The sequence below is a fragment of the Gavia stellata genome, chromosome 2 (assembly GCF_030936135.1).
Source record: "Gavia stellata isolate bGavSte3 chromosome 2, bGavSte3.hap2, whole genome shotgun sequence".
NCBI classification, from domain to species: domain Eukaryota; kingdom Metazoa; phylum Chordata; class Aves; order Gaviiformes; family Gaviidae; genus Gavia; species Gavia stellata.
Window position 1 is genome coordinate 109,638,689 of NC_082595.1, and position 25,891 is coordinate 109,664,579.

General features: G+C 53.1%; 1 protein-coding gene and 1 long non-coding RNA gene across 6 annotated transcripts in view; one reads left to right on the forward strand and one right to left on the reverse strand.

The window, feature by feature from the left end:
• The window catches only part of GATA4 (GATA binding protein 4), a 30,329-nt gene extending 15,634 nt beyond the window's left edge, over positions 1–14,695 (reverse strand). For both annotated transcript variants that reach the window (XM_059829252.1, XM_009813836.2), the window contains exon 1: positions 14,001–14,695. In XM_059829252.1, coding sequence (XP_059685235.1) covers positions 14,001–14,526 — 526 coding nt within the window. In that variant the 5' untranslated portion in view covers positions 14,527–14,695. The remainder of the gene's footprint in view (positions 1–14,000) is intronic.
• Positions 14,696–14,971: 276 nt separating this feature from the next.
• Positions 14,972–18,916, forward strand: LOC132319155 (uncharacterized). Of its 4 annotated transcripts, none has more exons than XR_009484463.1 (3): positions 14,972–15,065; positions 15,984–16,141; positions 18,367–18,916. It is a non-coding gene; the product is annotated as an uncharacterized LOC132319155 (long non-coding RNA). The 4 variants fall into 4 exon arrangements; XR_009484464.1 differs by having other exon boundaries at positions 15,997–16,141; XR_009484461.1 differs by lacking the exon at positions 14,972–15,065 and adding an exon at positions 15,136–15,184.
• The last annotated feature ends 6,975 nt before the right edge of the window (positions 18,917–25,891 follow it).

Below are 25,891 nucleotides of genomic sequence, written 5' to 3' on the forward strand. Positions count from 1 at the left end.
CTCCCTGCTCTTGGATCTGACCCTGCTGTTGCTGCATGAGAAACAACAACGAGGTTGTCTACCTTCTTCTGCCCTCCAGTCTCCTCCTGCCTTCACCCCCTCTGGGTGAAGAGGAATGGAAAGAGACTTCCATTAATATAGCACTGGAGTTTTGTTTACAGCTGGACGGATATTTAATATCAACATTTCCCCCTGCAGAAGTGTCTTCTCAACCCAATGAAGCCACTCAGCAAAGGAGAAGCTGTCCTTCAAACACAGCCAGGCACTTACAGGCTCTAAACAGACCCTGAGAGCAGTTTTCCCCACAGAGAAGCAGTTTCCTAAAACAATTTGTTATGATAAGAGGTGAGAGCCATGGTCCTGTGTATATATGAATCCCAAATGGACTCTCAGGGGCACTGGCAGCGGAGGCAAAGGACAGTGGCCTCGGACACATGGACACCCTGGGATCCTACCCAAGACACCCTCACCTTCTGCTTCAAGGGACAGCCATGACAGCATGGCAGGGGGAAACAGGATTTGCCATTCCCAGCTGCTCAGGATGGTTTGTCCCAAATCCCAAGACTCTTTCCATTAAAAAGTGACAGTGTGGAAATAATTCCTACAGTTCACACCTTTAGGGGTCCTTTTAATAAGAGCTTTGGTGTAGCTAGTGGAGCTGAAAGTCACATCTTCTATTTATTTTGAATGGGTTGAGAGGCTCCCATGCATTGCACGACTCCAGAAGCTGAAGTTTCAAGGGGAAAAACCCACCAAAAGGTTTCTGGTCAGATCACAGCAGTTAAAAGTGCTGGGTGTTCCAGTACCGTGGCAGAGCAGGGCTGAACTGGAAAGGGAGGCGGCAGCAAAAAACAAGGAGAGACAAAAGCAGAAGAGACAGGGAGCAGCTGTAAATAAAAGAGCCCAAATTTATGCCTGGGAGAGATCTGTAGCCAAAAGAAAGGTGTCAGTGAGCCTTTCCTTTTTCAACGGGAAAGTCATCAGCTTGGCGCATAGACTGGGATCAGAAAGCCCATGTGCATTATCTTACCCTGCAGCTAATGGAGCCGAGGATGTTTCTGTAAAGACAGGTTCTGCCCATTGGCTTTTTTCCCCCTCCCTCTTCTCTGCCTGTTTTCCCTCTGACAGAATTGGGGGGAAATTAATCCAGGGCCCCACTATTTTAGAGATTAATGGGACCTAGACATGGGGAGAGCAGGACAGTGCCTGCTTGAGTAGTGCCCATCACTGGGTTGGTTGCTGGTGGGAATGTGGCTCCCTACTCTCCTCTGATCTGGATTAACAGAGAACATCACCTGTGTGATTGCTGATCTGCAGGAAATGGAAAAGGGGGTAAATTCCTCACTGGTAACCAGAAACACAGTTTCAAGCAAAATGCATCATTGCGAAGCTTCACAGAAATGGCTCGATGCTGTCCCAGAATGTTTTGGGGTTTATCTGACACGTCTACAGTGGAGAAAATGGTTGGTTACTCAGTTGGCTGCCTAAACCAGCTTTCCCCCTGCAAACCTAAAGACCCTACTTATTGCTTAGGAAACATTGAACCTACAATTTGGCTGAGCCACATACCACTTTCGAAAAGGCAAAGAAATCTGCTTTTTCCTTGCTTCATAAAACAGCACAGCGAGACTGTTCCTGTGCAACCCTTCCCAGGCCAAATGTTTCACGTCAAGGCAAAGGGAACATTGCGTCCCTCCCCTGCAAAGCTCCCTCCTCTGCCTGCGGCAAGCCAAGGTCTATGGCACACACCATTGCCAACAGCCAAGAATACTCCTTTCCTTCGTGGATATGTTTTCCCCGGTTTGAAGGACAGTGGAGGTAGAAGCAGCCAAGGGACCAGCTGAGATCATGTGCAACAGGGACACAACGGGAAGGTTGGTCAAATCCTGGGCCTGGATTTGAGTTCAGTCTTGGCTCTGCAATGGGCTTCCCATGAGCAAGGCTTTTCATCTCCTTGCAACACTGTTCTTCCCCCGTGAGAAGGAGCAAAGGCTCTTCCCTGCCTCACTGGAGGAGGGCAACAGGACAACTTTCAAAGGCCACAGTCATAGTTGTGGGGACAAGAAATGGATGGAAGAAGGGTGGGTGGAAACGGGCTGGATTCCTCTAAAGCAGATTCAAACAAACTGCCTGTTTTGAGAAGGGGCAGGAGATGGTCCTGGGGGACTGGCCAGCCTGGTTGCTTGGAAAAGCATTGGCAGCTCTCCAGAACACCAGGACCACCAGACTCTAAACCATCAAGCCCAACGGTTGTGCCAGAACTGAGTGGAGAGACTGTCAACCCACACACTATGTCCACATCCAAAAGGTACACAGTCAGCTGTACAGGAGACAGGCATGCAAACACCCCTGAGGATGCAGGGTTCTTTTGGTCGGAGCACTTGCTGGCCACCCCTTTGATAGCAACCTGGTGTCCTACAGCAACTTCTACTGCCTGTCAAGTTGTGCGTGACTGATCTCCAAGGTCTGCTTTCTTTTGCTGGGATGCACGCCTGATCCCACCCACCAAGGTGACCTCCCCTTTCTTACTCCTACTTACAATTCTTATGCTTGTAAATATCTGAGGCTCTTCTGATAAACAGGAGATTCCTCTGCTTATCGACTGTCCAAATATTTTTTAACAAATCTTAGATTAACATGGAGAGCCCAGGGAATGGCCAGGATGGGGCCATCCGCAGCCTGGGGTCTGCTTGGCAGGAGGCACCTGGAAATGGTCTTTCTCTCTTTTGACAAAGGAAAAACAGTGTTATCCTCCTTGAAATATGCTCCATCTCCAAATGGACATGCCCTAGCAGAGGCTCTTCTTTTCTGACTGCAAGGGAAGGGTCACAGAATCACAGAATGGTTTGGGTTGGAAGGGACCTTTAAAGATCATCTAGTCCACGGTGGGGAAAAAAATGTAGAGGATCAGGGAAGCTTGGGATTTGCAATGCCATGATCCCACCTGGGCAGCTGTTTCTGAGTTGGGCACAAGCAATGGGTCACCTCCGACGTCCGGAGCCGTATCTGATGTACCCGCAGAGGACCACAAGCAGGTGTGCTGTGGAGGCATGCCAAGCTGCTGCTCCACAGCTGAGCCGTGGGAACTGGCCTTATGGCTACGGGGTAACTGGTGAACTGGGGCCAGTTACTGGGGAACTGGTGAATCCTCACCCTAAGCCCAGCTAGCGGAGTCTGGCCACATTCAGTCTTGGACCCCAGTCTACAATGGTCACATCCAAACTGCTTCCCAGCACCTACACCAGGAGATGCTTGGGTCAGGTTGAGATGGTCCATGCTCGGACCATGCCAGGGGCCGTGCTAATGACCGAAGAGCATGGTCTGTTGGGTTCCCACGTTTGACATCTGGCGCTAGTTCATCATCAAGCATTGCACAGCCTTCACGTGCTCTTGGCCTACTCGGGCTCCTACAGAGCAGCTGATGAGCTGAAACTCCTTAAACCATGGAAACCCAATGGTTTGTGGTCGTACGTCCTAGTGCAGAACCTGTCTGTCTGATGATGACCATCTGTCTGCCTGTAGAGGTGACTACCAGCACCCAGGTGGACCAAAGCCAGGGCCAGCTCTGGGCCCAGGGAAACTGGTGCTGTTTGGGATCATTACAAAGACATCAGGGAGAAGCTAGGCAGATGTATGCGGAAAACAGAGCCAAACTCTTCTAAATAGTGCAAGAAGGCACAAGGGGACACAGCACAAACCACAGCCTGGGCATTAGGAAAAGCTTTTTCATTAGATGGCGGATTGAGTACCCAGAGAGGTGGGGAATTTCTATCCTGGGGTGTTTCCAAGCCTCATCCAGACAAATCCACAGCTGACCTCAGCTAGTGCTAGTGGTTGTCCTGCTTCAAGCAGGAGGCTGGACTAGAGATCTTCCAACCTGCATTTCTGCAGTCCTGCAAATCCAGAATATCAAAGTTGTTGGGTTTTTTGTTTTTTTTTCTGGACTGGTGCAGACCAGAGGGAAAGGCATTTATCAAAGTCAAATGGGCAAAATCCTGCTTGTAGGAATACAATTAATTGTATTATTATTATCATATGTGCATGTGTATTATACATGTGTATTTGTATTTATGTATACACATATGTATATAAACATATATATTTGTACATATACGCATACACCCTGTCCTTAAGAATGTCATTTTAGCAAGCTAGGAGTCATCTCTAATCAACTCTCTTTGCTTTTGTTATTAGAATTATGATTTTACGGCTATAGAGAACATAGCTGTATAGAATTGTGCATGTACATATATTTATATATACACGCACAAATATAACACACACAGACGCACACGCATATATATTAAAAACCTCACTTTATATATATAAAACCTGTATGTACTATGTGTAGGAATACATGAAATATGTAGGGTATATACTGCTCCACATGTCTAAGCCCTCTCTGAGCATGACGGCACTAACCAATATTGACGATCATGCGCGTATCCAAACCCCCACCCTGTTTTTCTTCAACTCACTAATTTAAACGCAGGCTCTGACTCCAATTCAGAGGTTTTGCACTGATAAATCCCACTCAGTGGAGTCACACCAAAATACGTTAGGCCAGATCCTGGCCTCCCTACGGGACGCCAGCCAGGGATAAACAGAAAGGTGTTTACTACGGTTCATCACGTTATAGGGGACAGTCAGTTTGTCTAACCCCTGGCCCTTCTCTTTTCCTCTTTTATTAGTTACTCTGAACGTTAAGTCAACTCAGCCCCCGAGCGGGGTGGGAGGATGGAGCGATTCTCCCGGCCGCCGATAAAGCATCTGCAAAGGTCAGTTCGCACAGAAACTGCAGCCCAGGCCAATAAAACGGCAGGTACCGAACTTATCAGGGCAACATATAACTTGCAGTTTTTCTAACTCAATTGATTGGACTTTTTATCTAAAATAACAGGCATTATAAGATAGGCGAAAGTCGAGATAAGGAAGAAAATTGAGTAGGTCTTGAATCAAGATCAGCTTGGGGACAGGTTCAAACTCCCACACCTGCCCCGGAGGAATCAATGAAAGTTTCTTGGCGTCGTCCACTCGTTTTGAAACGCTGCTGAAGTTGAGTGAACTTTGAGACCGCGGCGTTTATTCTGTGATTATAATTAACCTGCTCACCCGTTGTTATTGATTTCGCGTGAAGGGAGGTGACAGAGTCTGACTGGGATGTTGGTTTAGGAATAAAAATGGTTGGGAAGGGCAGGCAGCGGGGCAGGCAGGTAGCCCTGCCGGAGTGAGAGCCTTCCCCGGCTGGGAGCAAAGGGAAGGGGTACAAGGGGGATTCACCCTCCTGCTTGTGGTCCTGCTTGTGCTGGGATCTGGGAAAAACCTTAGGGACAGATCTTCACATCCAGAGGGTCAGGGTAAATCACAGCATCGATAATCTGCCCCACTGAAGCAATGAAGGACCGAATATGGGAAGCCCCTGGGTCGTGCCAGGATCCAGCACATCCTCCCAGCCCAGGAGAGCATGAGGAGGAGACACCCCCCCAAGCCAGCTGCCCCTCTCGTGCTCCACATCACCAAGGCATGTCCCAACTCAGCGTCCTTCCCAGCAGCCAGTCCCCAGAGCAGCCAGCCCCTGGGGCCAGCACTCCCTTCCCAAAATAATCTCAGACATCTGGGGCCAAACATGTCGTTCAGAGGAGTCCTGATGTCTGGGGCTCACCGCCTCGCTGATTTTTTACAGATCCAGTGCTGCAAACCCTGAATATTAAATAATGATGGCTCCCTGGCTTGCAAACCCAAGAGCCTGGCTTCAAAACTCATAGGAGTTTAAAGAATAAATATTAGGTTATTTTTTTGTCTCTTTTAGAGTTTCAACATGAAGGAATCGGGGTTTCCCAGCTTTTCTCTTGTCCAGAAAAGTTTCTCCTTCCCTTCCTGCAAAAGCAGAGCCTGACGCATGATAACATGACTCCAGAAGCTGGAGCCTGAAGGAAAAACAAGGTAGAGCACAAGGGCTGGCAACAGCCAGAGTCAGGCAGCTGAGAAGCAGACAAGAGGGAGATATCTCCCAAACTGTTTGGAGATGTTTGCAGAGCCGAAGGAGACAGCCCACTCCCCTGGCCCCTGAGGCCAGAGGACACTTGCTCAAATACTATAGACGCAGCCAGAGAGCACCGTGCAAGCAGGAGCTGTGAAAAAAAAAGCAAGAATTGGCAAAATCCTGCTCCGAGGGAGCGACGTGGTCTCCGTCTCCCCCCCCCGCTCCATCTCTGCCCCCAAACTCTTCTGCTGGGCTCGGGTTTTAACCTTTTAGGAGGTCCTGATGGCAACAGGCACCCAGCCCTACCCCGCTACCCCGTAAACACACTGCGCTGCGGCTGGAAGCATCGGCCGGAGGAAAACGGCTGAGCTTTGGGAAGGAGTGCAAGAGCAGGCAGCGGCATCCCACCGCGGGACCTCTCCTGAAATGCTCCCCCGGCAGACACCGACCTAATTCCCAGGGATTAGGAGGAAACATTTCCAGGCAGTGATTTTGTTATCCCAGATTCAGCAGCGTCCAGTACCAGTCCCTGGTGGAGACGGGAGATCAGCCCCGCTGCATCCCTCACCCGGCTGCCCTCGCCCCACCTCTGGTGGAAAACTTACTTTTCCTTGACTTCCCATGAATTTTTTTTTTCCACTTTCACAAACAAAATGAATTTCCAAGTCTCTCCCAAGCCTGGCATGAGCCGTTCGAGCCCAGCTGGTGCTGGGTCACTAAAAATAATTAAAAAAAAAAAAGCACAAATCTCTTCATGCTGCAACATATAAACCAAGTGGCCACTTTTAGGAAGGAAAAAGAAAGGTCCCACTGGCTTTTGGGGTTTCACCTCCCGGAGAAAACCTGTAGGTCTCCAAATAGTTTGCAGGGGGCTGCGTTTCTTCCCTATGGAAGCTTCTTGCTTGGGCCTGATCCTGCAGCAGCTCCTGGCAAACCTCCTTTTGCTTTAAAAGAGGGATGGTTTTAGCTCTGAAAAGGCAAGGTGGGGGTTTTTTGTTTGGGGTTTTTTTTTTTCACAGCCCATACTGAATCTGGTTTATGGGGAGGGCCCGATCCTGCAAGCCTTTTCTGGGCGAAACAGCAGGATTGGCCTCAGAAAGACAGAGAAAACAACAGAAAGACGTGCGAAGGACCCAACTTTGCCCTCCCCCCCAGGCAAAGGGTGCGTCCTACATTTAGGTGTCCAACTAATGATGCAAAAAACCTCTCTACCAGCAAATAACAGAAAAAAATAATCACTGGCCACTTCTTGGAAAAGAAAAACATTATTTTCGCTTCCATTTGACATTGCCGCAAACTTGGCTTTAAAATCCAGACCTTGCCAAAACCCAAAAGCTGAAATGTTTCAGCGCTGATGGCGGGGTCAGATCTACGTCCAGCTTCGAAAATCTCTGCCCAGATCCTCTTTCCTAGCAGACCCAGCGCCCGCCCGCCTGCGCTTTTTTGGGATGAGAAAATCCAGCTCCAGCTTATCATATTGAAAAAAAAAATCAGCACCGAGCGCCCGGAGTGTTTAAAAGGGTGCAATAGCACGGGGAATGCTGCAAACTCAAGCATACCCTGCAGCAAGTGACCTTCTGAAAAACTGCAAGGGAAAAAAAAAAACCCATTTCTGCCATACGAGACCTTACAACGGCATCGCTCGGCGCGGCAGAAACAGCGGGGGGGGGGTTTCAAAAGAGCCTTTAATACCGCTTGTACCAGCCGCTGCGAAGGCGATGATGATCGAATTATTTTCAAGCGCTGTCACGTACGTGTAAGTACCCGTGTATAAAGACCTCACTGCTCAGGCACGGCAGATAATTGGGTTTAATTTGTCATTACAGATGTATTTACAGCTTGGACCGGTCACCGTGACCGATGATGTGGGGAAGACTTGTAAAGGCCAGAGATATTTTAATATTTTGCCTTAATGCTGGACGTTATCATAGCCAGCTGCGAGGTTTTTGCCCCACAAAGGGGGCCCACAAGGTTTTTTCCTTCCCCACCCCAAACAAAAAACCACTCCATCCAACCTTATAACAAAATTTGCTGTTATAATTTGGGTTAATTTTGGAGGTACGAGCACGTTCTCACATATTTCCCTGGTTATTTAAGCAGCATTTCACACTTGCGCACCAAAGGCGTATTTACACCTTCTTGCCAGACAGCAGCGTGAATTTGGGATCCATTGGCAAGGTGAATTCTTTGGCATTTCTAATCTCCTTTTCTGCAATCCTCCAGGCATAATTACACACATCCCCCCCAAAAAGCAAGCCGTACTCCTAACAACCCAACCTTGCTGTAACGACTGAGGGGCTTTGGCAGCATAATTGCGTTATTTGGGGATCACACGTCCCCGTAACATGGGGCTGGCGCGGCCGTCCCAGCAAAAAAAATCTGCATTTCTGCCTCTGTCCTCCCAGCGTGAGCAAAACCGGTCGCTTTAAGCCCATGATCTGAGCTCTCGACACAGATCCCCGCCTGGTTTCGCAGGCAGCGGTGAGCCCCAAATGGGAGGCAGACGCTTCGTTAAGTCTTTTCATAACAGGGTTGCAAAAGCCTCGAAGGACCCGAGATGTTCTGCTGCATACCCCCACCTTCCTCCGCCTTGTGCCCCCCGGGACCATCGCCGAGCGTGAGGACATCCCCGAATATCCCATTTCTGCACCTCCTTTTCAAGAAGGAAAATGTAGGGAGGGAAGGACGTGCCAGGTTGGCGTGCGGGGCAGGGAATTTGGGAGCAAAACCTCCCAAAGGAGATCTATTATATTCGCACCCCCTTTTTCCTACACGTGCAAAGCTCTGCGGGGCTCGAGGAGCAAAAATTTCAGCTCGGAGCCGTGTGCCGATGAGAAACAAGGTCTCTGCAGGTTTCAGGACTACGCCATCAAGGTTTTTTTAATTGCATTTTCATTAAAATTGCATTTTTCCACCATTATTTTAACAGCCCCTGCACACATCCCTCCCCCCTGGCAGCAACAGGCTGCTGACCTTCAGGCACAAAAACTTGCTCATCTCGCTGCGCTGCTGCTTTTTCACCCAATTTGGGATTTTAGTGCCTGGTTGGTGCTTTGTTGGTGGGTTTTTTTTTTTCCGAGGCATCCTTAATTTTGCAGCTATCGGGAGCAAAATGGTTTGCCATTCAAAATACCCAGCTGTGTTTGGGATAACCAACTTTGGGGAGCCCCTCTCTGCCTGCCGAGCAGGTTTCTCCATCATCGGAGGAGCATGGAGGCGGCAGGATCGAGTTCAATTTCCTTTGGAAAACACCAGATAAACCCTCAACTGTTTCCAAGGATTTCACTTCGTTCCCCCCAAACTGATGGAAATACGTAGAGAAAGAGCAAAATATAGGCTCTCTCTTAAAAAAAAATTGCTACAGGGACAAAGACACACACGTGAGTGCGTGTGTGAAAGAGAAAAATAATTAATCCTGGCTTAACGACGTCTTAGATTCAGGGCCACTATCCACTGCCTTAAGTTTTACTGCTTTACAAAAATTCACAAGCATTTATAATGAATTATATACTACACCATGGCTGATCTATGCACCATATGCATTTGTATTCAGTAATAAAGCACAGTTTTCAATGAAGGAACTGTATTATTAATAAGGGCGATGCGATGTATTGCCCATGATGGTGATATTTTTATTATTATTGTTGCTTTATTTATAATTTAAAATATACTATTTGGGGACTTGGGGGGGTAAAAAACAGTTGTGTGTTTGAGCTCGATCTTGTAACCCCTAATTCTGCGGGTTTCATCCCAAATCCCAGACTGACGGGTGACAATTAAATTAGGCGGGAGAGCAGAAGGTGGCTTGAAGCCCGCAGCGGGGGGGGGAACAAAGCCCTGGGCCGACCTTCCCCGCCGCCGGCGGAGCCGAGGTGAGAAATGCAACCACTTGCAAAATGGGGGACGTAGGGTCCCATGCAAAATGCAGACACATCCTATGCCCCTCCATCCTATGGCCCCATGCCTCCGTCCTACGGCCCCATCCCTCCATCCTACGTCCCCAACCCTCCATCCTACGTCCCCATCCCTGCCCCTCCATCCTACGTCCCCATCCCTCCGTCCTACGTCCCCATCCCTCCATCCTACGTCCCCATCCCTCCGTCCTACCTCCCCATCCCTCCATCCTACGTCCCCATCCCTCCGTCCTACCTCCCCATCCCTCCATCCTACGTCCCCATCCGTCCGTCCTACATCCCCAACCCTCCATCCTACGTCCCCATCCCTCCGTCCTATGTCCCCATTCCTCCGTCCTACATTCCCATCCCTCTGTCCTACGTCCCCATCCCTCGGAGGGCAGGGACAGCAGAGATGCTGGGCTCCCCCAGCCCTTCACCCGCTGCCCCATGGGGAGCAGCCACCTTGTCCTTAGGTGCGTGGGGAAGGTCAGGGGCTGCTTGTAGGGCAGAGGATTGCAACAAATGCCGATGAGTCACTGGAAATGCCAGCCCCGGGGATGCTACAGGGCAAATCTCTTAGCATCCCTATGGGAAAGCTTAAGATCTGCTTCACAATCTCTCCCCCGCCAGCAGCAGAGAAGACATTTTCCAACCCAGGGTCTGCTCCAGGCTTTGATCTTCCCAGATGCTGCTGCTGCCTTCAAACGGTGCCTGTTCGGGGAACCCTGACTTAGTCAAAACAAAATGCAAAGCACCCATCAGAAATGCCCACAGCCCCTCGCCCCGGATTCACTCCCAACCACATCAACCTCCTCCATGCCACAGCAAAAGGAAAATCCCGCTGCTTTTTTGAGAAAAGCAAAATTACAGGGGGTGGGGATGGCAAACCAGGATCTGGCCCTGAATCCCCAGCCCAGAAACATCCAGGAGGCAGCAAGCGGCAGCGGGCTGGATGCGCCCGGGCTCCCGTGCCGCCCTCCATCCCTGCTCCCTTCTACCTGGGGAAGGGGGAAGAGGCAAGCTGCTAATTTTGGGACAGATTTCAAGAGGTTTTTTGGCGCTGGCAGGGAATTCTCCTGAAAGGAGACTTTGCAGCGGCTCCTTTTCATGCCTCATTAAGTCGGGAATTCACTGTAACCCCATCCCAGGCAATGCCTGGAGCAAGTTCACGGCCTCGGCCGCGGGGTCTGATCCTGCCCTTCAGGGTAATGAAATAATTCACCAAACTTACCCTGAAAAGCCCAAATTTGGCATTTGGAACTCACGGGGGGGAATTTTTTTCAAATAGGCCCATGTGATTGACGCATCCATCCTTCCCGGTGCTTTATAGCATAGAGCTGCATCGGCACGTTTTAACCGAGGCCAAAATTCCTCTTATTAGAAAAAAGCAGTTTCTACTAAGAGAAATAAAGATCTTACTACTTTTTCCATTTTCTATCACCTTTGTATACAGTTTCACTAAACTTCTTTCCCCAGCGCATTGCTTTACAGGGGGAAAAAAATGCCATGCCCAATTGCATAGACTGTGTATCTACGTCTGCGTAGCCAGCTACGCCTGCATGGACTTGATCTTCATTATTAAAATATCATAATAATTAATATACTAATGATCCCAGGGGTGCTCTGCAATTAGCGCTATCCAAAGGTGACGGTGCTCCAGGAAGCAAAATCACTGGAGGGAAATGAGAGCGCTGCAAAAAATCACCTGATTTAAAATAGCCTTGCGTGAAGGATTGCGCTTCCACCCTGAGATCCCTCATTGTGCAGAGAATAAAAATATCCCTAGTCCTAAGGAAAGGCAAAGGAAGGACTCTGAGCTCCAGCGTGCCAGGGACTGCTCCGATGCTGAGCTGGGCGCGGATGTGTTATTAAAGCAGGTCTGTGATGGGTGCCATCCACGGTAGTGTTTCCCTCCCACTAAATCTTTCAGTGCCTTCAGTTTTTCGGCCCATGGGGGCTTTTCACCCTTGCTCATTAAAAAAAAACAACGCTTCTCCCGGCTCAGAAATCACCAGCCAGCCTTTACATGCTTCACACAACCCCCTCGATACCCGCAGCCTGTGCAAAGCATCGCCCCGGCGTCGAGAAGGGACCCGGCAGCGGCCGTGTCCCGACTCGGGGAGAAGAGGGAAAGGGGCAGGTCTGGACCTTAAATAAGCTCTTGCCAGGGGAGCTGACTTCCAAAAAAATCCATTTTAATCCTGAATTTAAAACTCGCCAGCTTTCAGGCTGTTTCTTTTTTTTTTTTTTACCAAAACCCAAGCACTTTTTATTTGAAGCACAAGTGTTTTTTCCACATTCCAGGCAGAGACATAATTAAACCCACGCTAATAAATCCCCCGGGTTCTGCCGCACTGCCCTCGGCCGTGCCGGAGGTGATACCGTGAATCCAGCATCCGAATCAGGACCTGGCGATGGAAAGGGATCCCTGCTCCTTCCTCCTTCGTTAGCGACCGCTAACGTTTTCTGGACTGGCTCAACGCATCCCGTCTTCCCGGTGCTATTTAAGAGCCCAGATAAAAACCACTTTTTGCCACCAAAATGCAGACTGCGAGACCTGCAACGCAAACCGCTGCTTAACGCAGGGCTTGAAGCCCCCAAATCACTACGCTCGATCTCTGGCACCTTAAAAGCTGCCGGGTATTTCGGCAACTGCCATTCTTCATTTGCATTATTTTGGGTTTAAGTTGTTTTTATTACTAAAAGCCCTTTTGAGAGCACTGCCAAAAGGTGATATTTTTTTCCCAAGGAAGAGGCGGCACGGGAGTCAAATACAAACGCGCGTATGTCCCTCTTGATAATATTCAATTATTATTTGATTATTTCATTCATCCTGCTTTTTTTCCTATATTTTCTACCTTCTCAGGGCTTCCCAAAAACATTGCCTGGTTGGCCAACACTTTATCCTTAAGGATAATCTGTTCCCCATTTCAAGCAATTTCATACCCCCCAAAGAAAAGCAAAAGGCATTGGCAAGGCCAAGCCTTCACCGACGCCCAACTTTCCTTTCTTTAACGTCTTAAAATAATGCTAAAGATAAAGCAAATCTTGCTAGGCACGATGGAAAAATTACCCTCCAAAATTCAGGTTAAAGAACGCAATCTTAAAACCTATCTACAGACAAATTTGAGTCATTTTCTTTGTTAACCCCGATGCTGACAGAAATACCTTCATGGAGAGAAGGCGGGGAGGAAAAAAGGGTTTATGAAACCGCGATGTGCCCGGCGTTTCTCTCCCCCTTTCTCCCTTTTCCGCCGTATAAAATAAAAAAGTGATATTTTAAACTATTTGGGCTGATTTCTGGTCGCTTAATGAAACGAAAGGCTCCAAGATTGGGATCAGCGCAAGAGATCAGGGCTGAGATTTTTTGGGGTGAAGACACACTGAAATACGGGGCTGGGTCGTTCAGATGTGCCTGTGAGTCCCCCCAAAAGCGTGACAATAAATGCGGATGCGTTTCTTTTTCTCCTTCTCCATCGTCTCTCCCCCATCGGCACTAAATTTCCCTTTGCTTTCCCTTTTTCTAGCCTAACCGACCTTTCTGAAAATTAAAACCAAAAAAGACGTAACGTAAAACAGCCCAAAGGAAAGATCTGGGATTCACAGGCCAAACTTTGGTTTTCCCCGTTTTCCAAACAAATTTCCCCATTTTACACTTAAACCAAGCCCGGGAAGGGGCTGCCTGCATGCCCAGGGAGCATCGTGGTCCGGCACACCGCGGTCATCCCCATCGCAGCCCCTAAATCCCCTCGGAGCCATTTGTGGAGCCAGCAGGCCCTTGCGCGGCAGCTCGGCACGTCGTATCTCGCCGCTCCAGGCCTACCCTAAACGATATTTATGGGTTTGAAATTGTGGTCCTTGAGGATATTTTGAAACGGTGGTTTTGCAGAGAAAGCGTGTGTGCGCGGGGGGTAACGCACACCGGGGGGACTCCCGTGTTTGCAGCCAGAGAGGCGTCTCCGGCAGCGACATCCCCAATATGCCGAATTTCTCCCTCTCGCCCTTCGCGCCTCCTCGCCCTACCCAAAGAGGGGTGCGTGCACAAAAATTTGGGGGGGGAGGCGGTGTGCAGCGGGGTGAAACCACCCTCCCTCCCCTATCCCAACCCTGGTTGCGCTCACCTATGTTGGCGTGCCGGGCGGCTGCGGGCGTCCCTCGGCTCTGCAGGTTGTGCAGCATGGGGCTGTCGAAGGGTGAAGAAGTCCAAGTCGTGGCCATTTCGGGGCTCATATAAGCCGGGTAAGGGCTGGAATAGGAGCTGCCGAAACCCCTGCTGTACTGCTCCCTCCCGTTAGCAGAAAGGTTCAAGGAGCTGCTGTAAGCCGCCGCGGCTTCCCGGGAAGAGGTGGCGGGGATAGGGGTGCTGGTGGAGAAGGAGAACCGAGGTGACACGGGAGGGTGAGACGATCCGGGGTTGTAAGCGGCGCTTTCGGCTCCGGGTTGAGTCCAGATGGAGTGGCTGGAGACGGGGCTGCCTTGCTGGGAAGAGCCGCTGCTCTGGAGGTACGGCAGGCTGGGGAGCATGGAGGTGACCCTCGTGGTGGGCACATAGACGGGGGACGCTGCGGCCGCGCTGTGCATGAAGCCACCTGCCCCCTCGTACGCCGGAGGGCCGGGGTTAGCTGCCATGGCTAAACTCTGGTACATCTCGCGATGGGCCCCCCCAAACCCCGGCCGGCTCCCCGGCCACAATCCAGAGCGATGGGGAGCGGGTGAAAAACCCCAGGCTCCACTTTCCCCTGCGGCGAGCGGTGGCCGGAGCGGTCTCGCGTGGGTACAGCCTTCCAGCCAAAACCAAAACACCACCAGCGATGCAATTTTCCTCCACCCCCCCCTTCCCCACCGCCCACCTTCCCCACCTTCAGCAGGTCCGGCCGCCTCTTCGACACCCCAAGCAAGAAGTCCAGGTCCCTCCGGAGGAGCGATTTAGCTCCCGCCTGGATTTAGCTTCTCCCACCGGGCTCCATCCATCACCTCTCGCCGCCCCCCCCGCCCCCCCCCCACCCTCCACGATGGGGCCGGGCTGCTTAAAACCCTCGGTCAGTCTCCTCCCCGCCTTTCTTCCCCCCCCCACGTCCCGTCCCGTCCACCAACACCTCCGGGGGAGGCAGGGGGAGATGCTGCCGGGGATGCGGGAGGAGGCGGCGGTCGGGCCGGGCCCCCCCCGGGGCGGAGGAGATAAGGAGGTTAGAGCAGCCCGGGGCGGGGGGGGGGGGGGAGGTAAAAAGGGGGGGGGCACAGCCGGGAAGGTGAGAGACAGCGATGCTCTCTCCTAGAGCCTGGAGCAAAAACCTTTGTCCCGCAGGTACGATCGGTGCTTTAAGTTGTTAATGGCCCCCGAGGCCGTTTGATGTGGGCTGGCGGCGGGGAGGCGACCCGCCGGCTGAAGGTGCGGGGGGGGGGATTAAATTAGGCAGAGGGTGAGGAAGGGGGGGGAGGAGGAAGGCCTGGCTCGACCCTCCCACCCCGCGCCCGCCCCACGCGTGTCCGCACCCCCTAAGGCCGGCCACGCGTGGAGGGGGGTGCTGAAAAGGGGAGGGGGGGGCATTAACCGCTGCACCCCCCCGGCAATGCTGCCCAGACCCACTGGCAAGTGATGGCATGTGGGGGGCAGACCCCTAGCAGCACCCACAAAACTCCTCCTCCCCGGTGTTTTGACCCCCCCCACGCGGGGAGCTGGGAGAAGCTGGAAGCAGCAGCGGGCTGACCCACTGGGGACCGGGGATGCCGTGGGTCCGGATGGGGGGGACATTTCCCGGAGCAGGGTGGGTGCGATGGGTGCTTTTCCCCATGTCGGTTTGGTTTCTGATTTGGGCTCCTTTTGGGGGGGGGTTGGGGTGGAGGGGCTGGTTTTGGGGCACGGCCGTGGGATGCCATGGGGGCCTTGCATGTGGCTTGCCATGGCGAGACCCAAAAAAACACTTGTGGAGTGGGGGTCAGGGTGAAATACCCTTCCCAAGGAGGGTCCGGGAGGGGGGGGAAATGATCCAAGCCGCTGTTTTCTCTGCAGATCATGGAGGGATCCCAGAAAACCATGTCCCACCTGGGAAAGGGCTGGATGGGGGGAATTACAGCCAGCGAAATAACTCTTGGGCCTGATTTAGATTTAACTAACAGATTCCCCAGGCTGAACCCCTCCGCTGGGCTGAATTTAGCAGCAGAAGAGATAACCGGGAGATAAGGACTGATACCCGGGAGGACAGCGGGAGAGCGGCAGGCGGCCCAGGGAAGGGGGAGAAGCCGGAGGCAGCGTTGGGAAGGGGTAAGGATGGAAGCGAGCTGGGAAAGGGGGGTTTAAGGGAGCTCTGCTTCCCCCCGAAACTCAGGGGATGGAGAAGCGACTGGTTCGTGTTTGTGTAACCAGCCTAGGATGGAGCGTTTCCACGGGACTCTCCAAATTGGAGCAGGATCCACAGGCGGGGAGAAAGGAGTGAATTCCCCTCCTGCCTTAAAAATAGTTACGCTGATAATTAAAAAATCAACCCCCCAAAAAAAGCAAAATCGAGGCTGTTTTCAAGCCCGAGGAGACGATAGGATGAAGCTTTCAGGGGAGGCCCGTGGGAAGGGGCTCACGGGGTCCCGGTGGGGCAGCGAAGGAGACGAGCGAGGGGACAGAGAAGCGCTACCCACCTTCGGTGCTGGGGGGGGCAAGGGGTGGAGGGGGGGGCGAGGCCGTGGGGCAGGACCCCCCCTCACTGCAGGGAAGGCAGAGGGCTGGGAGATGCCTGGCTCCTGCCTGCCTTTGCTTCACAGGGGGGGTTAGGGGCAGCGGGGCTCTGTCTGCCCCCCCCGCCTTGGCTCCCCAGTATGGCCAGACTGCCCAGTCCCACTCGCTGACTGGTTTGCCCACATCACGTGGAAGTAGGCGGCGATGGGAGGAAAGGGGGGGGGGGGGTAACGAGGCGCGGGGGGGGGTGGCTGGTATCTGTTGCACCATCAGCCGGGCGCCAGGTTTCATTGCTGTGCACAAAAAAAAAAAAAAAAAGGAATAAAATAATAAAATCCAACCAGCACCGCGGGCACGGCCCCACGCTGCAGGCAAAGTCCAGCCGGGCAGCCCTGCTCCTCCTCCCCACGCACCCGGCGGGGCCACCCGTGCCCCGCTCGCAGAAATAAGAAGGGGTGTTTGCTCTGGGGGGGACGGACTGACACCCCCTCACCTCCCCAATCCCTTTGGATGCAACCCCCTTCCGTGGGGATACTGCCCGGGGGGGTTCCTCCAAGCTCCTGCCCCAAACCCTTCACGGTCCAAGAAGAGTGAAGAGGTCGCAGCCGCTCTCCCCTTCACCCCAGCCTATTTAGGGGTGCCCCCCCCAAATTGGTCACCCACCCCTTGCCCCCCGCCGTCTAAAGGGTCTAAAGGTGCAGCGCAGGGACAGCCCAGGGCCGCAGCACCCCGCTGTAACGCGGGGTCCCACCGGGGACAGAGTCCACGGCGGGGGGGGGGGGCTCAGCCCCCCACTGCCCCCCCTCTCCCAGGGGCTCATTTCACCCTGGGGAGGCTCCAGGCTGTGAGAGCCGCCGGGGGGGTCCCCCAGCCCTGCTCCCCGGGAATAACGCTCACACCCTTAATATTTCCTACACCCCGGCTGCGGGGTTCCCCTTGGAAATTTGGGGGTCCCACCCGGCGGAGGGGGGGAGTGGGGGGGAGGCTGGCAGCGGATTTTTGGGGTTCGGAAAGAAAAACAAATCTCCGAGGAAATTAAAAATCGCCGTATGAAAGAGGCGGGGGGGGGGGGGGGGAAATGGGGGGTGGGGGGAAAAGCGATTTATTGAAGGGGGGGCGGAAGGCGAAGGGAGCGCTCGGGGGGTGCCCCGCGCCCGGGAGCGGGTCCCAGGGGGTGCGGGATCCCCCCACCCTCCTCCTCGGAGCCGCCCGCAGCCCCCCCGTTACTCCGGGGCTCACGAGGCGGGGGGGGGTACGGGGACTCTGTGGCCGGGAAACCCCAAAAAGGGGGCTCCAACCCGGCGGGGATGCGTGTGGGCACCCGGCAGAGGCTAAATCCGGGCAAATGCACACATATAGGCACGCAGATGGTTATAGGAACGTATAGAAATAAAGTTACAGGCGCAGCGATACGGGACGGAGAAATACCGGCGCCGGTGCCGCCGTGTGCGCTGCAGAGATTTATACTTTAAGCACACGGGGGGAAATATGTATGTAGTAAGTATGTAGTTATATACAGGTCAATACAAACATCGCATATAGAATAGAATCATAGAATCGCTGAGGTTGGAAAAGACCTTTAAGATCATCAAGTCCGTATAGATGGGACTTAATGCGTATTAGACACGCGAACGTGTTGCATATAGGCATGTATATACTCCCATACCTAAATATACAGTGTAATTTATACCACGCTGTGTGCGTGCGGGTATATATATAAAAACACTTCTGAACACAGGGCTATCGGCATGCGGAGAAGGGATATATATATAATATATCGATGGCTTTTTTTTTTTCCCCTCTTCCTTCTCCCAAAGCAGCTGCGTATCCAGATGTGCCGGGTTTCGGACACGCATCTCCCTCTCCACGCCTTGCAAAATCTCGGGGGGGTTTCTCTCCCAAATCAGCGCTTTGCTGAAGCTTCGTTGAATTCCTACTATCAGCGCTGTCTTGCAAAAAACAAGCCAAAATCCAATTAAACCCGATTAAAACCGCCCCCAGCAGCTCTACCAGGAGCGGAGACGATTTCAAGGATCTGCCTTGGCTTTGCCTCTTCCAGGAAAAAAAAAAAAACACACATAAAAAAAATATCCCGCAGTCGGTTTTGCGTGTGCGTCCTCTTCCAGCGGGGAAATCTCGGTCCTTAGTGCGGAGCATCGCGTCGCGGGGAGGGCGAGGGGGTGCGCACCCCGAAAAAAAGCAATGCTGTCAGGAGCTGAGCCGAACCCCAGCCTGGTGCAAACTGACAGCCCGGGAAGGGGGGGTGAGGAAGGATTTCGGACACTTTTTTATCCCGAAAAAGCAGAAGATGGGATATAGCACAAGGCAAAAAAAATAAAAATAAAAATAAATCCCTGCTCTGCACTCGGAGGAGCTTTTTTTTTTTTCTTTCCTCTGCGATTACAGAGGGCGGTTAACGAAATCTGGCTGAAAATAACCCAGCGGAACAAACCTCGGCCTTTCCACTCTCCTTTCCAGCCCCCTTTTCCCTCCCCCAGGGAGGAAAGCAATCCATACGATGCCGGTTTGGGTTTTTTCCCCGCCTCGAAGTTAATTCCGCCGCGGTTTTAAGAGTTAAAGCTCCGGGTGTTGATAGATGTACCCGCGAGTGGCAGGGAACAAAAAAAATTAAAAAAAAAAAAAAATAGGAATTGGGGATGAGGGGAGAGAGAGGGGGAAAAGTTGATTTAAAAATTTCTCCGCGGGACTGTGCTGAAAATCGAATTTTTAAAAAAATCACGAAAAAATGGTTAAAAAATGGAGGGGGAAAAAAAAAAAAATCAAAGCAGCAGGCAAGGGTGGGTTTAGCATAGCGAAAGGGGTAAAGGCAGCCGGCAGCTGCTGTGCCAAGCGTGCACGGGTATTTTTGAACCTTTATTTTTAATTACTTTAATTATTCCGTGCCGGGAAGGGGTCGGGACGGGGGGTGGGTGGGATGTATCTGGGCGCTGCGGGAGGGGACGGGCCACCCCGGGGCAGCGGGGGGGCGAGCAACCGGCCTCCAAAATACCTGTGCCCTCGGCTGGGTGGCATCGGCGGGCGGTATCGATCTACAGGTATCGATCTATAGGTATCGGTCTATAGGTATAGGGGATGTGGAGGTGCAGCCGGCGGGGTTTGCACGGGGCTGTCTTGCATTAGAGCAGCCGGTGCAATTTGGGAGGTGGAAGGGGGGGACACACCCATCTGCACCCCCTCTTTTTGGGGGGCAGCGCGGCAGGATCAGGCTGGCCGGGGGGGGTGGGGGGGTGTCGAGGCACCCTGCGAGCCCGGAGACGTCCCGGGGCGGCACCGCGGAGGAGCGCCCCCGCCTCCCCCCGCCTCCCCCGCCCGCCTTTGGGGGGGTTTGGGGATGGAGGGGTCGGGGGGGGGATGCCGCTGGCCCCCTCCCTACCCGCTCCTGCCCTCCCCCGATCTCGCCGAGAGGGAGCAAACCCCGGTGGGGACTGATCCTGGCTCCCCCCCCCCCCCCCCAGGTTAGCCTTGCACTCCTCCCTCCGGGAACGCCTTGCACCCCCTTGCACCCACGGACGCGTGTCGGCATGTCCCCACCCAAGGAAACCCCCCAGGAGACTGTGAGGCGAACCCCACAGCTCGGGGGGGATCCAGCGGGACACCCCCCCCACCCACAACCGAGGCAGAGCGTGGGCAGGACGGTGTCAGAGCTGGAGGGGGGCCTGCTCTGGCTAACCCCCCCCCCCACCCCCGACTTACCAAAGTCTCATGTCGCACCTTCAGAGACACTTTCCTAAACAAACGTCACATCTGTTTACAGGACGACAGCGGCCCTAAAATGCCACCACCCCCCCACCTACACCCCCCCCCCACCCCAAAGGCCAGGTACTGCCCCTTGGGAGAAGGGTGTCCAAAGAGCATCATGGTTCAGCGATGCTCCAGGGGCACTTTAAAACCCTTTTTGACTGCCCTCTCCACCCCCAAATAGTATGTTATTGCTTTTTCTTTTATTTTTTTTCTTTTTCCCCAATGGAAATAAATACAAACAAATCGCTCAAGGCCAAAGCCGTGGGTGCAGAGGCGCGTGGAGCAGCGCTTCGTGCTCCGATGCAGCAGGAGGGGCGAGAGGCTGAGCGGTGAGGGTCGGTGCCGGGGTGATTTGGGGAGAGTCAGGATCCAAATCCCACCTGGAAGCGGGATCTTTAGGGAAACGGGGGGCCGCAGGATGTGAATGTTTGTGCCCTTCTGCGTGATGCCACCCGTGTCTGTGCCACCGCGTGTGCGTGGCGGATCCCTGCTGCAGGGGACAGAGGTGTCCCAGGGTAGACACTGAAAATACGGTGTGGATCAACGTGCTACATTCCTGCTCAGCTTTACTGCCAAAATCAGGTGAATTGAGCCTAAAATCTCAGGGCTCCACATTTCCCAACCCAGGACCCTCTCAACCGATGCAGAGGGGGCTTTCCCTGTGGGAGAGGGGCTGCGCCGCTGCCACCCGCGGGGTGATGAATGGCCACGTGGGAACCTGCGGGCGCACGTCACCGGTGGGTGGGGGGATCCCCGGGGCCACCGGCGCGGGGATGAATGTGTGAGCATGGCTGCCAGGGTCGGGGGGACCCCACCGGGGATGAATGGGGGTGTGTTACCGCCGGGGTTCCCGTCGCCCACTCGCACCACCGTCCACACGCGTGGTTTTATTGTCACAACGGTAGAGCACCGCGGCGTTTTGACGTAATGACAATAAAACCACGTGTGTGGAGCACACTTGCAATACGCTGTTGCCACGCTGCTGTGAAATCCCCATCCTGGCTGTTGGGTACCAGCCGGCGGCTCAGGCCCAGGCACAGTCGCTCATGTCCAGCAGTAATGGCAGTGGTGATGGAAAGCCCCTTCCCATGTCGGAGAGGCTGGAAAAGCCTCTGGCATCAGGCAAAAGGCTGAGCTGCCTGGAAACGTGTGAGCTGGAGTCCTGGCAGAGCAGAACCTCAGTCAGTATCACTACCCATCTACCCATTTATCCATCTATCCATTTATCCACCTATCCATCTATCCACCTACCCATTTATCCATCTATCCATCTACCCATTTATCCATCTACCCATCTACCCATTTATCCATTTATCCATCTATCCATTTATCTGTATATCCATTCCATATATCGGTCTATTCATCTAGGCATATATCCATATATCTATGTAACTTTCTAGTTATTCCTATGTCTACTTGCCTATTTGTGCCTATCTACCTGCTGAAATACCTATTTATTTATCTATACGTATCCATCCGTGTGTCTATGTCTCTCTCACTTACGTGTCTATCTGCCTGTACCTAGTCACTATATGTCCTTATCCGTCACTGTATCTTCACGTGTGGCTGCATCCGTGTACCCCTCCCTGTGGATGTCTATTTATGGGTCTGTCTGTTGAGTCCTGACCCATACGGCACCTCAGCTATGGGGCTGCTTGTGCCCCCAGGCCCGTGGGGTCCCTACACACCCTGACAAGTGGTGCTGCCTGTACCCCCCCAGATCCGTGGCTCCCTGACCTGTGGGTCTGCCTCTTTCCCCGACAAGTGATGCTGCCGCTACCCCAGACCTGTGGGAATGCCTGGACCCCCTGGACTCATGGGGCTGCCTGTGTCCTGACCCGTGGGGGCTGCCTACACCTTCTGACCCACAGGACTGCCTACACCCCAGATCAAAGGGGCTGCCTGCAGCCCAACCCACAAGGCTGCCTGCACCCTGACTTACAGGGCTGCCTGTATCCCAGACCCCCTGGGACTGCCTCCACCGGGCCCCACAGCGCTGCCTGCATCTCCGACCCATGGGACTGCCTGCACCCAGACCCACAGCCCTGCCTGCACCCCGCCCCATGTAGGTGCCTGTACCCCAAAACCACCGGTCTCCCTACAACCCGGACTGATGGGGCTGCCTGCACCTCGGACACTCGGATCTGCCATCAACCCCGACTTGGGGGGCCGCCCGCTCGCGTCCCCGACTCTCGGCCGTGCCGAGCCACGTCGAGCCGTGCCGAGCCGTCAGCGGTGCCGTCGGGGCGGCGAGGCCGCGGCTGTCAGGCCCTATTGATGAGGTGTGGGCTGACGGCGGGGAGCGGCGGCCGCCAGCTCCGCTCCAGACTCCCCGGCGCTGGGGTCAGCGCCCCGGCCAGCCCTGTCGCCGCCGGGAAGGGAAGGGCTGGACCCGGAGGCGATGCCCCTGCTCCCACTCGAGCATCACACACCGGGCACTGGGCTGTGGGAACCACGGCGGTGGGGAGCTGGGGTTGGTCATGATGAAAAAGGGCCAATCCTGACCCAAATCCTCCGCCCCTGGGTGGCAGATGTGGTGTCAGGATGGATGCTTCATCACTGATTTCCTTCTGGGCTGAAAACCCCATTTCTCTCGCTGCACTGACACGTCGGGGGGTTGCGGGGGTTTGAATGGATCCACCTATTCTGGAGAGGAAAAAAAAAAAAGAAAAAGAGAAACAAAAGTGAAACCACAAAGCCAAGCGGTCGTTTTTCATACTGATGCTCAGTGCTCCAAGCACTGAACCTCCAAGTGCTAAATCCACCTGAAACACTCTCGCATGAGCAAAGGAGGAGCTGGATTCCAGGTGCAGACAAGGGCTGGCAGGACTGAGCGGTAATGCAGGAGGTTGGTTTGACCTTGGACTAGATTGCCAGCCAGAAACCACAAAATACCGACAATTTTAAAAATGGAAAACTTGAAAAAAAGGCACAAAAAATGTCTAGTCTTTTTCAACAAGGAAAAGAACCCTCTGGCGCAGGGTGAGTGTGTGATCTGAGGTTGAGAGTGTCCTCCAGCAAGGGACAGTGGGGACAGCTGGGAGCTTTCTGGGAATTTTCCTCTCTTCCCCTGGATCTGTCGCAGACGAATTCCCTGAGCTCGGGACACTGGGCTGGGACCCAGCAGATGCTCACGCAGCCTCCCCCAAATCCCCCGGCCTCAGCTTTGCAAAGGAAAGGAGGACCCAAATTCCTGCGGGAATCGGGGACCTAAAAGCCTCAGACATGCTGGGAGGTGTTAGGATAACTGCACGTGGGAAGGACTCGGCTCTTTCAGTGCTGGGGATGTTTAGGATCAGAGCCTGGAGAAGCAGAGCTGGTGCTGTTAAACAGTTGTTAATCTCCAAGCGCTGCCAGGGCTCCGTTGGTTTATATCTAATTTCCACGTGATCCACAGAACAATTTCTGGAGTTGAGGTGGCATCACGGGCGTTTTCTTCTTTCCTAATTATGGGTCCATCCAACTTTCCAGAAATATCCCATCAAAAAACCCACTCAGAGCACCCCTCGTGCCGCTGTTCTCCAGCCGAGCGAACGTTGCAGCCTTCCCCGGCTTCGCTCAGGGCGGCAGGAATTCAGACTATGCCGCCGAGATTCCTATGGCTGCACAAATAAAGCTTCCAGCTTCCCTTTACCGTCGGGAAGAGCCTGCTCGCTCTCCTGCTCCTCCGCTTTTGGGTTTGTGCTGTAAAGTATCGCTGGTGTTAGTATTGCTGATGCGTTGGCATTGCTGGAGAGCAGCAGAGCTGATGACCCCTTAAATCTGCCGAAACCCAGCCTGGCTTTGGCTTTCAGACTCAAAACGCAGCTTCACACTGACCTGGGAGTGCTGTCCGGAATGGAAAATCTTGGGTGAAGTTGGCATTTTGTCATCTGTGGGGAAAAGCAAGAAAATCCACAACCCGCTGTAATCGTAAAAGGTACCGTAACACGCAAGTTCATTTTATCACGAAACGATATCGTTATTGTTAGGCAAAACTCCAGTGCAGCACACCGAGGAAAGAAGACTCAGGTATGTTGGCAAATTTCTGTCTAATTAGCCCTCAGTCTTCGATCATTAATACAGCGCTGATATTGTTAATAAACAGTCATATCTGTTAGTCAATGCCTGTGGAGACAGATGCACCTCTGATTTTTCAAGCATCATACCCATCAGGAGGATCGCTGTGAGTCCCGGGGTAGGAGGGGGGAGAGGCGGACTCCCGGGCACAGCCTGAGTTTTGGAGGTTTTTACTGCAAATGAAAAAAAAAAAGCCAGTTAGAGGCAGGAGGAGCCTGGACTTGAATGTCTGCATAGCTCTAGCTATCTGTCAATCAATCCATCAATCCATCAATCAATGTATCTATTGTTCCAGGTGGAAAAAACATCGATACAGATTTAGATAAAGCCTGATGTGCTTGTACACGCGGCTGTACGAGTTTGTAGCGTACCTAGCTGAACAGACAGTGCTTTCAATAGGTGTAATAGCTCTCGGCTTGCGGGAGAGAGCAGCTTGGGCTCAGCCCCGTGTTGTCCTGCCCTGGCCAGGTACCAGGGACTGGATGGATGCTGTAAGGAGGGTGGTGGGAGATCCTCATCTGTTGTCATTAAGGAAAGTGAAACCTCTGCTCGAGCTGGATGATGTGAACTGCATCTTGGGGTCTTGCCCCAGAACCAGTCTGAGATTTCTTTGGCTCAACATTCTTGCTAGTAACATAAAAACAGTAATAAAGGAGGAGCGGGAGTGCAGGGAGAGGGTGAAGCTTTTATTAGACCAGCTGACATCTTTGGAGAAAAAAAAAGGTATGCTTTTGCCTGGAAGCCATCACCTTTTTTAGGGTGAGCAGGGTGCCCTGAGCGGTCAGAGGTCCTGGGATCTTCCTTTGCTCTCCCACCCCGGTGGCCAGCATCTTCATGGTTGACTCTAAGGGGAACATTGCGCTGGTGAAAAGCTGTGCTGGCAGCGTTTCAAGCAAGGGGGACAAAGCAGACTTGGATTTAGTACGTAACAGCAAAGGCGTTGCAAAAGCACAGGTCTTCACATGGGCTGGGAAAACGCGGGTCGCGGCAGCCTCAGCCTTGGTGGTACCCAGGAGGCTGAATGAAGGATGGCTCCTGTGCTCTGCCAAGAGAGGCAGCTGATCCCGGGCTTGCTCCCATCGATCCGCTGGAGCTCCCTGGGAGTCGCTCCTTGGCCATACGAGAGCAAAATCAGGCTGGGTCATATATTTTTCTTTTTTCTTTTTTTTTCCCTTTAGAAAGCACCCCTGGGCACTTTATAAAGATTACCAAGTTAAGCCTCACAACAACACTGCGGGGTAGGTAGATCTTATTATCCGGGAAGACAAGGGAAAGGATGATTAAAAGGCTTGTGGGGGATAGCAGATCCAGGACAGGACCCGTCTCTCACAGAGCACTTAGTTTCATGCCTTAACACAGGATTATGTATTTTTGGCAGAACAGCTGTGAAATCTCACTGTAATGCCAGTGGGACATCGGAGGCATCGGAGCATATTCCAGTTGTTAACACCCAAAGATAGGCAAAGCAGCAGGGAGAAATGGCTGCACGCACCCCCGGAGGGCTGCTCTGCAAAATATATACTT